Genomic DNA, 12909 nt, shown 5'->3' with positions numbered 1-12909 from the left:
AATGCCGCTAACTCTGCCGACGCCGCTAACTCGGCCAACCCCTCCATCACTGAAACTTTAGGACCGGGCCGAGCATTGGCTTGGTAGACATAATCAAAAAGAAGGCGTGGTTGTGGAAGAGATACTTGTACGCATCGTAATTCTTCGTCACAATAAGATTTGTAATTTCGTCGTACAGCTTTAGGTAGTAATTTTGGAAGCAGCTTTTTATGTCCATGTCGTTTATGATGTACTTGATGGTCGGCCTGCCGTGGGGGCAGTTCCATGGGTTCTTCAGCACGCTAAGTTTCTTCTTAATCTTGATCATTTCGGGCACGTTTAGGGTTTTCCCGACCATGATGGAGTTTCTGCAGGCTCTATGGGGGGAGGACAGGTGAAGTATGTGAAACATATTGTATAGATATTGCACACGTGTCGCACACAGGACAAGCATGGGCGCGCCGTTTCTCCTAGACGCTTGGCGTCGCCGCTCCGGTGCACCACCGCTTGAGCACTCCGCCTCTGTTACTTGGAGGCCAAGATTCGCCAGACCCTCTGGGGGCGCGGGAAGTTGTAGTTAAACCAGGTGTCTGTCTTGTTATTGGGTTGGCCCCTGTTCCGTATGAACATCTGGAAACTGGCCTTGTCGTACGTTATCGGGTGCTCTGTCAGGTGGTGCAGCAGGGACATAAAATCTTCCACCTCCAGAATCTTCCCGTTGAACACGGGTAGGGACAGCAAGTAGACCTTCACTTGCATGAGGGCGCTTTCCCCCGCGTCCCTCGCATCCGTCACGTCGGTCACCTCTGTGGCATCGATCGAGTCGGCCCCTTCCAGCTTTCTCCTCTTCTGAGCGGGCTCCTCCACAATCTCCACGTCGAACCCATTGTGCAAAAATATCTCCAAGTTCTTCTCGATGATATAAATCTGCGCAGGACTCAACTCCAAGTCAATTTTGCTAATCAACTTCTGCGACTTCATCGTGAATATTTTGTTGTATTTTTCGAAATTGGACTTCTCGTCTGCAGCATGCTGGTCTATAATGAACAGGGCGTAGCTGCTGTTCCCCTTTGGTTCGACTTCCTCTCCCCCAGACCCTACCAGATCTGCCACGTTTCCTCCACGAGCACTTCTAAAGTACAATAGGTCAATTTTGGAGATGAGAAACCCTTTGTTGAATTGCCCGCAGATTTTAAGTTTTTCAAACAAGTTGGACTTAAAATATAAATCCCTTTGCCGTTCGTCAATGTTGCTAAAGCTGATGTCTTCACCAGAGCCTCCTCCGGAGCCGCTTTTCACCTGGCTCTCCATCGCAGCGGCCTCCTTGATGCTCAGGCTGCTATTAAACAAATCGGCGTACTCACTGACTTCCTCCTCATCAGTTAGACACAGGTAGTTGTTCGCCTTTTCTTGTTCTTTCTCCTTTGGAAAAATTATGTTTTTAATTTTTTCGCTATTTGTTAAAGTGACAACATGGATCTGATCATAATCGAACCCGCTCTTCATCTGTTCCCTGTTGATATACATGTTGATGTCTATGGGGATTGTCTTGATACAACTCTGTTTTATGTTCTCTTTTAAATCTTCGAAGGTGTAGTCGGGAGGGTCCCGTGAGTCGGGTGAGTCGGCTAAGTTGGGTGATTCTGCAATGCGGCTGTGGCTCCCTTCTTCAGGTTGGCTTTCCGGCTGGAGTTCTCCTCCTTCAACAGAGTCGTCACCATCTGTGCGGATTATTTCGTAGTGGGGGCTGCTATCACCCATCTCCATTTTACACTCGTACGAGTCAGACTTAGGCGGATCCTCCAGCTGGTACTCCTGGGCGCGCACCTGAGTCGAATCTTCCAACTTATACTCAAATGAACGTACTTTAGGGTAATCTTCCAGCTTGCACCCCTGCGTCGTCGAACCGTCCCCCCGCTGGTATTCATACACCTGAGAATTGGGGTGATGTTCCGGACGGCATACTTCCTCAGTCGGGACGCCCTCCAACTTGTACTCGTACGCTTCCACTGTGGGTACCTCCTCCTCTTGAGAGTCCCCCTGAACGTCTTTTTTTGAAAGGGACCCTTCGACTTCCGAGCCCTTCCGTGCGCGCCCCGCGAGATGATAACGGCTCGGGAGGTCCACTTGCTCAGGAGATCTACTCTGCCCACTAGCGACAGGAGTGCCAAAAGATTGCTCACTGGAGTGAAAGGTGGGAGTGCGCTCTTCCTGAAGGTGCTCCTGCTGAGGTTTCTCTTGCTGAGGGTGCTCCTCCTTCACTCGGACACAGACATGGCGTTGCGAACTTCTTGTGAACCTGCCTCTTCCCCTCGATTCGTCATCGTCGGAAATTTGCGGCGGCCACACATCAGGATGTTGATGGTCCCTCTGGCTAACTTGGCTAATTTGGTCGACTTGGCTAGTTTCACCAACTTGGCTAGTTTCACCAACTTGGCTAGTTTCACCAACTTGGCTAATTTGGTCAACTTGGCTAATTTGGTCAACTTGGCTAGTTTCACCAGCTTCACCAATTGGATCACCTCCGTGGTTTCCATTTGGGAGGCCCTGCTGTCCCATAGGCAGCTCCTCCTTGACTCCCCCAGTAATGCCTCTTTCCCGCTCGGGGAAGCTTTCCCCTGTTGAAGCATCTTCCCAGGAAGGTGCTGTCTTTTTCCCATTTTGGGCACGTCCAATCGGTTCGCTTGGGTAGTATCCGCCGTGGGATTCCTCGCTGGGCAGGATCTCTGGCGGCGTTGATCCCCCGTTTGCGATCGTATCTTCTTCCTTAGCTTTGAGAGGCATTCCCCTCCCATGTGAGGAGTCACCCAACATGGAGACCTCTATATTGTTAGCCTTCAAAAAATAATCCCCGATGTGCGTATCGACGAGTTGGCTAGTCTTCGCAGTGAGCAACTTAACTAAGGATATCTTGATCTTCTCACACAACTCATTTTCGTAAATAAAGAAGACTTCTCTCTTATCTGGAGTCACATTGATATCGAAATTTTTGTTGTCGGAGAGGATGTTGCAGATGATGATGGGGTACAGCTTACTATTAAATTCTTTGTAAATGGAGTTAATAATCTTATTGACATTTTTTAGGACATGTATTGGTCTACTGTTAATGTAATAGAATTGGATGTCCCTATCTCTCCTGCCACTATTGTTATCACTTATGTATGCCCTGATCTTCCACTCTTCTGAGTCTATATCGAAATCGAGAAGATTGCCGACGCTTTTTTTCCCATATATTGTATGAACAGTCCCCTTAACAGTTTCATTCCCTCCGTTTGTTAATAGCATATTCATATTCTTCACGTTCCCCTTCACCGTGACGATGTTGTGAATGGAAAACTTAACGTGACAGTAGATAATTGCGTACTGTTGCATAAGGAGAAGCAAATCGGAGAGCTGCGATTTTATATTTTTTATAAAGTCCTTCTTCCGTATGGGGATGTTTTTAAAAATATTCTCACAGCTTACTGTTGTTCCTCTCAATCGTGCCATTGGTTCTTCATGACTTAGTCTTCCCAGGCTATCAAATTTTAGCAAATACCCGTGGCTACTTTCATCATGTTTTGTTACAATGTTTAGATCGCTTAACACACACAAGGAGTTTAATGCTTCTCCTCTGAACCCTAATGTATTTAAGGAGCTGTGTATATCTTCAAATTGAGTAATCTTTGACGTGGCATGTCTGGCGCACACGTTTTCAAAATTGGACTTTTTAATTCCTGCTCCATTGTCATTAACTTGTATTAATTTGATCCCATTTTCGACTAGCTTTATCTTTATCTCTGTTGCATCTGCGTCTATGCTATTTTCCACTAGCTCTTTTACTACACTGCTTAGCGTGAATATCACTTGGCTGCTGCATATGTTGTGGATGGACTCTTCCCCGATGTTATGGATCTTCATTTAGCTCATTGGGTGGTGGCGGCGTAAACTACACGGATATATAGATGTATGCATATACATACAGATATATAGGTGTGCATATATGTATGTGTGTTTTCTGCTTGTAAGACTACGCTTGACAGGGACATTATCGAGATAATTGAGAAAGACGCCTCACAAATGTAACCTCCCGATCTTATGATCTGCCTCTGTTCATGCACCTGCAATTTCAGGAAGGAAAAAACAGGGAAGGTGGCTGCACCAGTGAGAGGCCAAGTATGCCAATGAAGTATTCACGATGATACAGAGAAGGGAGGGTAAAAAAAAAAAAAAAAATGAAAAACTCCCAAACGGATAGTGCACACAAATTGCACAAGATGGGGGAGAAACTCTAAACAGACATAAAAATGGAGACTCTCAAATGCTGGGCGGACTTTTCCGAGAAGATTAGGAAAATTGCCCAGCCCACATAACCCATGAGGTACTACTTCTGGAAGACAACCAGAATAGAAAAAGGGTGCCTCCTTGCATCGGCTATGCACGCGCAGGGCTTGCGAATGGCCTGTGGTCGAAATTCACTTAAGGGGGATTCTCCGTTAAGCGTGAAGTTCGGACGGAGGGCATTGCGAGTTGAAGGAACAAAAAAGCGAAACGGAAAGGGTAGGAAGAGAAAGGAATCCAAACGAAGCAAAACAAAAACGAAGCGAAAGCGAGACGGAAGCCAAACAGAAGTCAAACGGAAGTCAAACGGAAGCCAACATGAAGCGAACAGTTACGAATGGCGAGACGCCACGGAGAAAACCGAAGAGGTGCAATTTTAGAACTCCCCTTAAACACGGGCGCTGATTTTCCCCATTGTTGAAATGCCCTACACAGTGAGCCACTGCCCGACCCCGAGAGAATTTTGTGAAAAAAAAATTCCGCCAAGTTGAAACCCGCAGTCATGAAGTTTGCGCCCTCATGAAGAAAAAAGAAAAAAAAAAAAAAACTCGAGACGGCAGAGGCGCACCGAACGAGGCCACGGTGGAGAGGCCTTCCTTTTTCACATTCCGCGCCATGATTCCTGCCCCAATGAGGGCCCCCATTTTTGCACTAACACGGGCAAAGGGGGAACAATTGCCCCGACACTGCGCTCTTCGGGTAGAAGTACCCGGGACGGCCACAAAGTGCCTATCCCTTCGCAGGACAGGGGAAGCTATTTAGGAGCGTATTATTTTTCACCCCATGGGAGAAGAAGGGAAGCGACGTCCACCCCTAATCCGGCGTGCTCGCAGGAACTCTTTTGTGAACGGGCCGAGTGGCCTTACCTTATTGTTGGTGCACACGTAAAGGCATCGTTTTGAAAACAAAATAGCTTGAATTAAGACGTGGCGGGGGGTATTTTGTTAAGTTTCGATGCCCCACTGGAGGGTCGCCAAAAGCGGAAGAAATGTCAAAGGGGAAGAGGCGTCGGCGTCGACGAAGTGACCTGGACAAGAGCAATACACGCAAACGGAGAAAATCGCTTCTCCCCGCGAAGTCGAGAACAATGCACATCACATTGGGAAGCCCCCCTGAAAACAATGCACAGTTGCAAAGATAAGCGGGTTCATCTGTCCGCGTGCATCATTTAACTTTGCGAATTCGTCCTGCCCACTTTTCTCTTCCTCGCGAGTGTGTTTATTTCTTCCATTTTTGCGTTGGTTCGTACGACGATGTGCACGCACGTTATTTCCGCGCGCACTCAGCTGAGCATGTAGTAGCACAGCGCGCCCAAGAGAAAGAGGACCGTGTTGACAAAAATGAGTAAGGCGCACAACACAAAAACAAACACGTAAAAAAACAGAAAGGGATAATTATACATGTAGTAGTAAACAAAATTGACGTACACAAGCACCACTACATGGGCCTCATAAATCTGCATGGGCGGGTACAGATAAATGTTGATTTTCCCAAAGGGGGGACCATATTGGTATCCATTGACTAGGCGGATCTCCGTTATTCTCCGATTAAAGACGTTGAAGAAATAAAAAGGGGCGTTAAGAAATAAATGCAGTTTATTTATAAAGTTATAACTCTTATTGTTTATGTGTAGCTTTTCGTTTCGAACAAGGACATCCCCATTCGTGTCATGTATCTCCGTCTGCAATTGGATAAAATTAAATTTGTCGTTGTAGTCATTATTCATGTAGGAGAAATTCAAAAGAATGTCGATTTTGTATCCTTCTCTTATTTTCAGGTTGCTAATTTCTTCTTTCTTCAAAAAGGGAATGAGAAAATGGAAAAAATTCTGATCGTTGTGCGACTTATTTTTGCCTGACCATTTTTGAAAATTCACCTGACCTGTTAATATATTATTTTGCAAATATTCATACTCCATTTCGTTATCAAAGTGGTGCAATTTTTCCCTATTCCGATAATTTTCTTCTTTGCTACGAAACCGATGCGTGCCCATTGTTGTGTTTTTCCACCTTTCCGAGCAGCAGCATGTGTCCTTCCTCTTTATGGTGCTTAAAATTTCGCTTCGAAGCATCTTTAAATGGTGCAGGTATGTTTGGTGCGGCTCATCCAGGGTGTTTTCCTGGTTAAGAGGCTCTCTGTCCACGGTGCTGTCTAGGTCTCCGTCCACGTTGCCGTCCACCTCCACGGGGGCGCACCCTCCCGGGTGCTCACAGCGCTTCCTACGCAAATACTCCTCTATGGGACTTTTGGAGAGGGAAAACTCCACCGGATACACATATTTATTCTGGGGGATCAAATAAAAATATATGAAAAAATAAAGCAGCAGGGAAAAAACGAACACCGCGACGTTTATTAGGAGGTACGTTACAAGCACGTACAGACTGTGCTTCATATTCAGGTTTGGGAAAATGCTTTTCAGGTGGGCCTTCACCTTATCGTACGCTTTGTACCCAGACTTCGCCAAACGATTTATGCCATTCCATGTGGCGTTCAACGCGCCCTCTCCACGCCTCCTCTTTTTCCGCTTCCTCCTCTGATACTTGTATGACAGGTAATCCGTCTGTTTAAGGTAGAAGTATTTCTTCTTCATCTTGCAAAACAGTTTTACGTTTCTGGGGCGGCTGGTGGGGGGCGCCTTTGCCACGGCGCACGATTCGTCCATTTCGGTTGCCGCCTCCGCGGAGTTGGAGTTTGCGTCGTCCGTATGGTTAAGGTTTGCTTCGTCTGGGGATTGGGAGTTCGCTCCGTTTGCTTCATAACGGTCGTCTACTTCATCCGCTTCGTTCGCTTCATCAAGGTCGTCTACTTCATCCGCCTCGTTCGCTTCGTCCCCCTCGTTTGATTCGTCACGGTCTGTCATCTCGTCTATTTTGTTTGCTTCGTTCTTTTCGTTCACTTCATGAGGGATGTCTAACTCGTCCCCCTCGATCGCTTTGTCCCGGTCGTGTACTTCGTCCGCTCCGATCGCTTTGTCCGCTCCGATTGCTTCGTCCGCTTCGTTTGCTTCGTCCGCTTCGTTTGCTTCGTCCTCTTTGTTTACTTCCTTCACGTTATCCTCTTGCTCCGCTTCACTGGCCTCGCACGTTACGCTGACCTCTTCCGCTTCGCTTCCCCCCTCGGGGTGCGCAGCGTCTCCTTCGCGAGGCGGCATTTTTCAAAAATGGCCCCCACAACCACGTATACCTACATTCGTATTATATGCCTCCCCCCCGTAGGCACATACTTCATGTGATTCACAAAATTGAAGAAGTGGAGGAATGGTCTCCTCGAAGCTTCTTCATTCTTCTCTCATTTCACAGAAAAAATTTGTCAATTATGTGCAATTCTTTGCAAGTTGTTCGATCTGCTCTTGTCAGGGAAACAGGCGCAGACAAATGAGCAGCGGAGGATGGAATAAACAAAGGGGACGCCAATGTAGGGCAATCTGCTTCAATGGTGAAGATAAATGCCACAAAAGGGAGATCAATCTTTTAGGAGGTACCCACAAAGAATGGAAACTTTTAATAAACTCCAAAGGGAAGGAGCCAAATGGCAATTTGAAGAGAGGCCTATATTGGAAGTTACTTATTTTTAATTTTCTTCCTTTTCTCTTTTTCTTTTCTTGTTTTTTTGTTCTCTTTTCGTTCTCTTTTTTTTCCCTTTTTTTTTTTTTTTTTCTCTCCTGTGCCAAAATGGGTGAGTCAACCAACACGCGCATGGCGTCCCTTTTCGCAAAGGTTCTTACCGCTGCTCGACGTGAAGGAAGAGATGTATTCCTCCTTCGGGTCGAAGTGGGTCAGTACACATACCTCTCAATGTGCAGAAATTTTAAGTTCCTTCTAGGTGTGCCTTTACCCCTCATGCAGTCTCATCAGGAGGCTGCTCTCCTTCCAGGGTGTATATATCGCACCCTCGTAGTTTTTCACAAACGCAAGAAGGCGAATGGGCAGTGGTGCAGGGGAGAGCCTCCCTGCCAACCGCACCCACAAAGTGAACAACCCTTCCTACAATTGAACACGCAACAACGGTAAGTTTGGAAGTGAAACGACATTCGTTCTTTAAAAAAAAAAAAAAAACAAAAACGGCACTTTCGCCTGGGTACAAGCACACGTTAGCCGCATCAGCCGAAGTACTCTTCCTGCTACGGTGACAGTATAGAGGCAAATGAATCACGCGCGGGGAAGCGATATACACATCCGCACCACTGCGCAGGTGGACCACCTGACGAGATACGGTCCGGCAGACCCATCGCGCTTTATGCCGCATTGTGCCCACACTGAGGGGGGCATATCCTCCACACGGTCTCTCGGCTAAGCAACTGGATCAAGTTACCGTAGCGCCTAAGTGTACCGCGTAACTGTACGGCCTAACTGTACCGCGTAACTGTACCGCGTAACTGTACGGCCTAACTGTACGGCCTAACTGTACGGCCTAACTGTACCGCCTAACGGTGCCCCTTTCCACCGCTGCGGAACCCCCCTTTTTTTTCCTCACGGGATGAGCCGCTTCGGGTCCCGCGGGAAGAGCGACGTCTTGCGGATGTTGTTGAGGCCCAGGAAAAGCATGAGGACGCGCTCGAGGCCAATGCCGCAGCCCGAGTGGGGGTACGACGAGTAGGCAAACGAGTCGATATAGAAGTTCAGTTTGTTCGCGTCCAAATTAAACCTCTTGATATTGTCGAGCAACAAATTCACATCGCTAATCCGTTGGGACCCAGACAAAATCTCCTCTCCCCTCATAAAGAAATCATACGAGTTGGAGATGGCGGGCTCGTCTTCCTTGTACATAGTATAAAAGGGTCTCAGCGCTGAGGGGAAATTAATAATGATGTAGTAATCCGTGTGGTGAGAGGCCTTAACAAGTTTGCCCAATTCCTTCTCCATGTCGGTAGACATATCATAGGATAGAATTTCTTCCTCTTTTAACTGAAGTTTATGATGTTGTATTAGCATTTTGATGGCCTCTTCGTAAGTAAAAATTGGAGTCACCTCTAGCCATTTGAAATCTTCACATGGGTACTGCCCCTTTACAGTCTTAATATGCATTTCGCTCCTTTCCCCTTTTGTCAACTCGGTGAAAATATGTTTGAACAATGAATCGTAGAAGAAGACATTCTCCATAAAGTCATACTTGTAGGTCATCTCTATGTCTAGGGAGACATACTCACAGAGGTGTCTATACGTGTTGCTATTTTCGGCTCGAAAAACGGGGGCCACTTCGAATACCCGATCAAATCCGGCGTTAATACACATCTGCTTGTACAATTGGGGGGACTGTGCTAGGAAGCCCTTCTGGTTAAAGTAGTTAATCTGAAAAGCATTGGCTCCTCCTTCGCTGCTTTCTCCGAGCAATTTCGGGGTATGTATTTCGATGAAATTATTTTGTAGCAAAAAGTTCTTAAAAATCGTACAGATCTGTGACTGCAGACAGAAGATGCTGTAGTTGGCATAGGTCCTTAAGTCGATACATCTGTTGTTTAGTCTATTGTCCTGATTGACCTTAATGCTTCCTTCCTCATTTGTTTCTTTCATATTTGCATCCTTTAACAGAAAAGGAAACTCCTTTGATGTCTTGCTTATGCAAAATATCTTCTTTATGTGTACTTCGTACTTTATATTGGTGCTATCGATTGGTATTTCCGGCTTGCTAAGCTTCCCATTTATGTCTACGATGGACTCCAGTGGAAGGTTACTTACCCATTTCATCATGTTCTTGTCATTGTCGTTATGTTTTATGTCTAATATACACTGCATGGAGTACAGTTTGTGCCTCAAAATGATGAAGGCTAACGAGCCTTTGCTCCTCATATCATGGATTCTTCCTCTAACCCAGATATCACTCTGGAGTAAGTCCTCTCCACCTGAAGCAACTAGTACAGAGTGGTTAGCTGTGTCTTCTCGCTTTCCACTATCGAATGTTTCACTTCCTCCTACCTTCATCACCGTGTGGTATATTTCTTCCAAATTGAACAACCTTATGTCGTTTTTATTTTCCTTCATTTTGCTAACTTTAACAAATCCATAGTTTTCCTTTTTTATGTCTTCACAAACGTGCTCCAAAACTTTCGTGGCTTCATTTTTTAGGTTTTCCCTTTCTGCCTTCTTGGCTAGCTTCTTCTCTTTCTCTGCTAACTTCTTCGCTTTTTTCTCCTTTTTCTTATCACTCACTTCGTCAGCTGCGTTCCCCACGTGGTTGTCCCTCTCCTCTTTCACTTGTTCGTTTTCCCCTCCCATTGTGCTTCTACACATGGGTAAACTTTCCCGATTTTTAATGAGACTTCTGGCTACTCCAACGGGTTTCCAGCGTCCCTCCTTTACCGATATGTACTTTTGCACGCGGTGGAATCTCCTCAGAAGAGGGAAGCAATACCTTTGCATATGCTCCTCCGTTGGACCACGCGCATCGGCAGCAGAGAACTGGGTAGAAGTTAGGCAACCCCTCGGCAGACAATTCACAATTGTGTACGACAACGCGGGGAGCACTCATAAAAGGGGAATTGCTCAGTGAGCGGCCTTAAAACGTAGCTTCTTTTTCACTATCGGTTACCGTAGATGCATATGCAGGAGGTACAGTGTGCCGCGCCACTCAGTGTTGCTCTCCCAGGGGAAGCGGCACCCCTAGATACAAACCCAAATGGGAAGGTTTTAATAAAACAGAAAACGCAACAGTGTCAGTAGCGTTGCCGTTAAGGTGAATGAGGCATGCCGATAGGCTTATTCGTTCTTCTGAAGAAAGCACAAAAAAAACGGGTAGAAAAAAAAAGAAAAAAAAAAAAAAACTACTCCGAACAGCAACAACGATGTGACACCCCCCTCTGATGGTCACCTCAGCAATAACTCAAAATGGGAAGAAGTTCTTTTTCACCTCATTCGGGAGGGGTTCCATGCGGATGGTGCTGTAAATTGCCCCGTTACTGTGATAACGCTAAGTTGCTGCTTCCTTTTTTTTTTTTTCACTTCGTACAAGTAGGTAGGTATGTAGGCGCAACTGGGAGGGGTACCTCCATGCAGCCTCCTTTCCTTGAAACGCGGCAACGTCTGATGTTACAAATCAAAAGGGTTCACCCCTTTCTTTTGCAGCAGACCCATCAGGCGAACTCAATCACGCTTGGGAAGCTTCTGTCTTCAGTCAAATCGCACCAAACGGGGAAAAAAAAAAAAAAAAAGAAGGCAACATTGGGGCCCACCCTAGCAAGGGGATGTACCTATGTACCATATAGCGTGGAATAACATATGTATAGATTGACACAACAGAAGGGAGGATTCTTTTCCCCCATTTTTTTCTCTTTCTGCGCCGCGAGGCATCCATTAGAAGGGGACTTTAATTAAAAGGGGAAGCCATCACTCATTTGTGCGTTTCGATGCAAATGGCGAAAAGTAAAATGAAGCATACACGTGAATACAAAACAAAGTGGAGCGACGCGAAAGAGAAGTAGCTGCGTAAACACTTAGGGGTGCTTACTGAGAGGCCTTTTTTCGCAACGGTTGGCCCACCTCTTCTGTGAGTACCCCTGAGTGTTTACCCTGCTGGACACGTCGACCGCTTCCCTGTTCCTAGTATATAACTGCCTTGATCTTATGCTAAACGGTTCTGTGGAAGAAGGCACCTTTTGCCCACCAAAAAAGGGCTGACAACCTGGCACCACCTTCCTGTCCCCACTTCCACACAGCTGCAGAGCAGCGCAGTTCCATTACTCCTCCAGGTATGAGAGGGCTAGGCGCAATTCCCGCTTGGCCGAGTCGACGTCCTCAAACAGAAGGGCTGCAAAGGTTAGAAAATATAAGTCAAGGGAGAAATGTACAGTGAACGCTACTGGTGCAGGCGTGAATTCGTACATATTGGGACCTTCCTTAGTTGTGTTTGTTTTTTTTTTTTTTTTCGCTTTTCCCCTCACGTACCATTAACGGCATATTGCGCATGCTTCAAGCTCGCAGCAAAATCGACTCCGTTCTGTTGCGCTTTGTAGGTCTCTGCGCAAGGTTGAAAGGGAAACAAATGGGAATCATATTTACAATCCGTCCTGCGATACGTCTGTACTCCGTCGAATGGAGTGAACTCTTTAAAGGGGCTCATTTGTCATGCCAAACGGGCTGCACTTTTTCTTTAACCCAATTCAAACTTGTGCATGTCCCTTAAACGATCGCAGTTCTCCGTGTAGTCTCCGTGAGTGGTTTGTTGGTTGGGCTCTCCTTGGTGCATCTCCTCCCAGTCGGGGGCACCTTCATCACCGGGGGCTGTTACAAAAAATGTGCGCGCATTCGTCCTTATGGGTGTAAGCGGGGATTGTATACACATGCACATAAGTATGCAAATACATAGATGCATATATGCATCTGCAGAGCTAATCCTGTGCCCATCGGATAACCTGGCGGAGGTGTCTCGCCCCCCTCGTTCCGCGGAGAACCGGGCTCGGGCTTTATTCCCTTGTCAAAGCATTTCTTCAAATAAACGGTTTTGTACTTGGCATACAGATATTTTTTCTTCTCATCGTCGTCTAATTTTCGGAAGTGATTTAAAATTTCGTAAAAAATTTGAGACGTGAAAAACATCTGCAGCGTTTTTTTTGTTATTTCTGCCTGTCTGTCGTGCCGGTCAGCCGCTAGGAACAGCTCTGCGAGGGTGGAACAAAAA

At 46.4% G+C, this 12909-nt stretch overlaps 4 protein-coding genes across 4 annotated transcripts in view; all 4 read right to left on the bottom strand.

Annotated features, from left to right (window-relative positions):
- Positions 1–46: 46 nt before the first annotated feature.
- C922_04268 (hypothetical protein) lies at positions 47–3879 on the bottom strand (the record flags this gene model as incomplete). Its single annotated transcript, XM_008819853.1, has 2 exons — positions 47–356; positions 509–3879. 2 exons carry the CDS (start codon positions 3877–3879, stop codon positions 47–49), a joined length of 3681 nt encoding a protein of 1226 aa, XP_008818075.1.
- Positions 3880–5581: 1702 nt separating this feature from the next.
- C922_04267 (hypothetical protein) lies at positions 5582–7450 on the bottom strand (the record flags this gene model as incomplete). The annotated part of the gene is made up of 1 exon (XM_008819852.1): positions 5582–7450. One exon carries the CDS (start codon positions 7448–7450, stop codon positions 5582–5584), a length of 1869 nt encoding a protein of 622 aa, XP_008818074.1.
- A 1318-nt stretch (positions 7451–8768) lies between these two features.
- Positions 8769–10511, bottom strand: C922_04266 (aspartyl-tRNA synthetase; the record flags this gene model as incomplete). Its single annotated transcript, XM_008819851.1, has 1 exon — positions 8769–10511. One exon carries the CDS (start codon positions 10509–10511, stop codon positions 8769–8771), a length of 1743 nt encoding a protein of 580 aa, XP_008818073.1.
- Positions 10512–12381: 1870 nt separating this feature from the next.
- Positions 12382–12909, bottom strand: part of C922_04265 (hypothetical protein) — a gene marked incomplete at both ends in the record, with an annotated part of 1351 nt that continues 823 nt past the window's right edge. Inside the window, 2 exons of the mRNA XM_008819850.1 lie at positions 12382–12512; positions 12644–12889. Of these exons, the coding sequence (XP_008818072.1) occupies positions 12382–12512; positions 12644–12889 (377 nt within the window). The remainder of the gene's footprint in view (positions 12513–12643; positions 12890–12909) is intronic.

Source organism: Plasmodium inui (assembly GCF_000524495.1).
Source record: "Plasmodium inui San Antonio 1 unplaced genomic scaffold supercont1.21, whole genome shotgun sequence".
In the NCBI taxonomy this organism is placed as follows: Eukaryota; Apicomplexa; class Aconoidasida; order Haemosporida; family Plasmodiidae; genus Plasmodium; species Plasmodium inui.
This window is presented reverse-complemented; position numbering and strand designations above follow the sequence as displayed.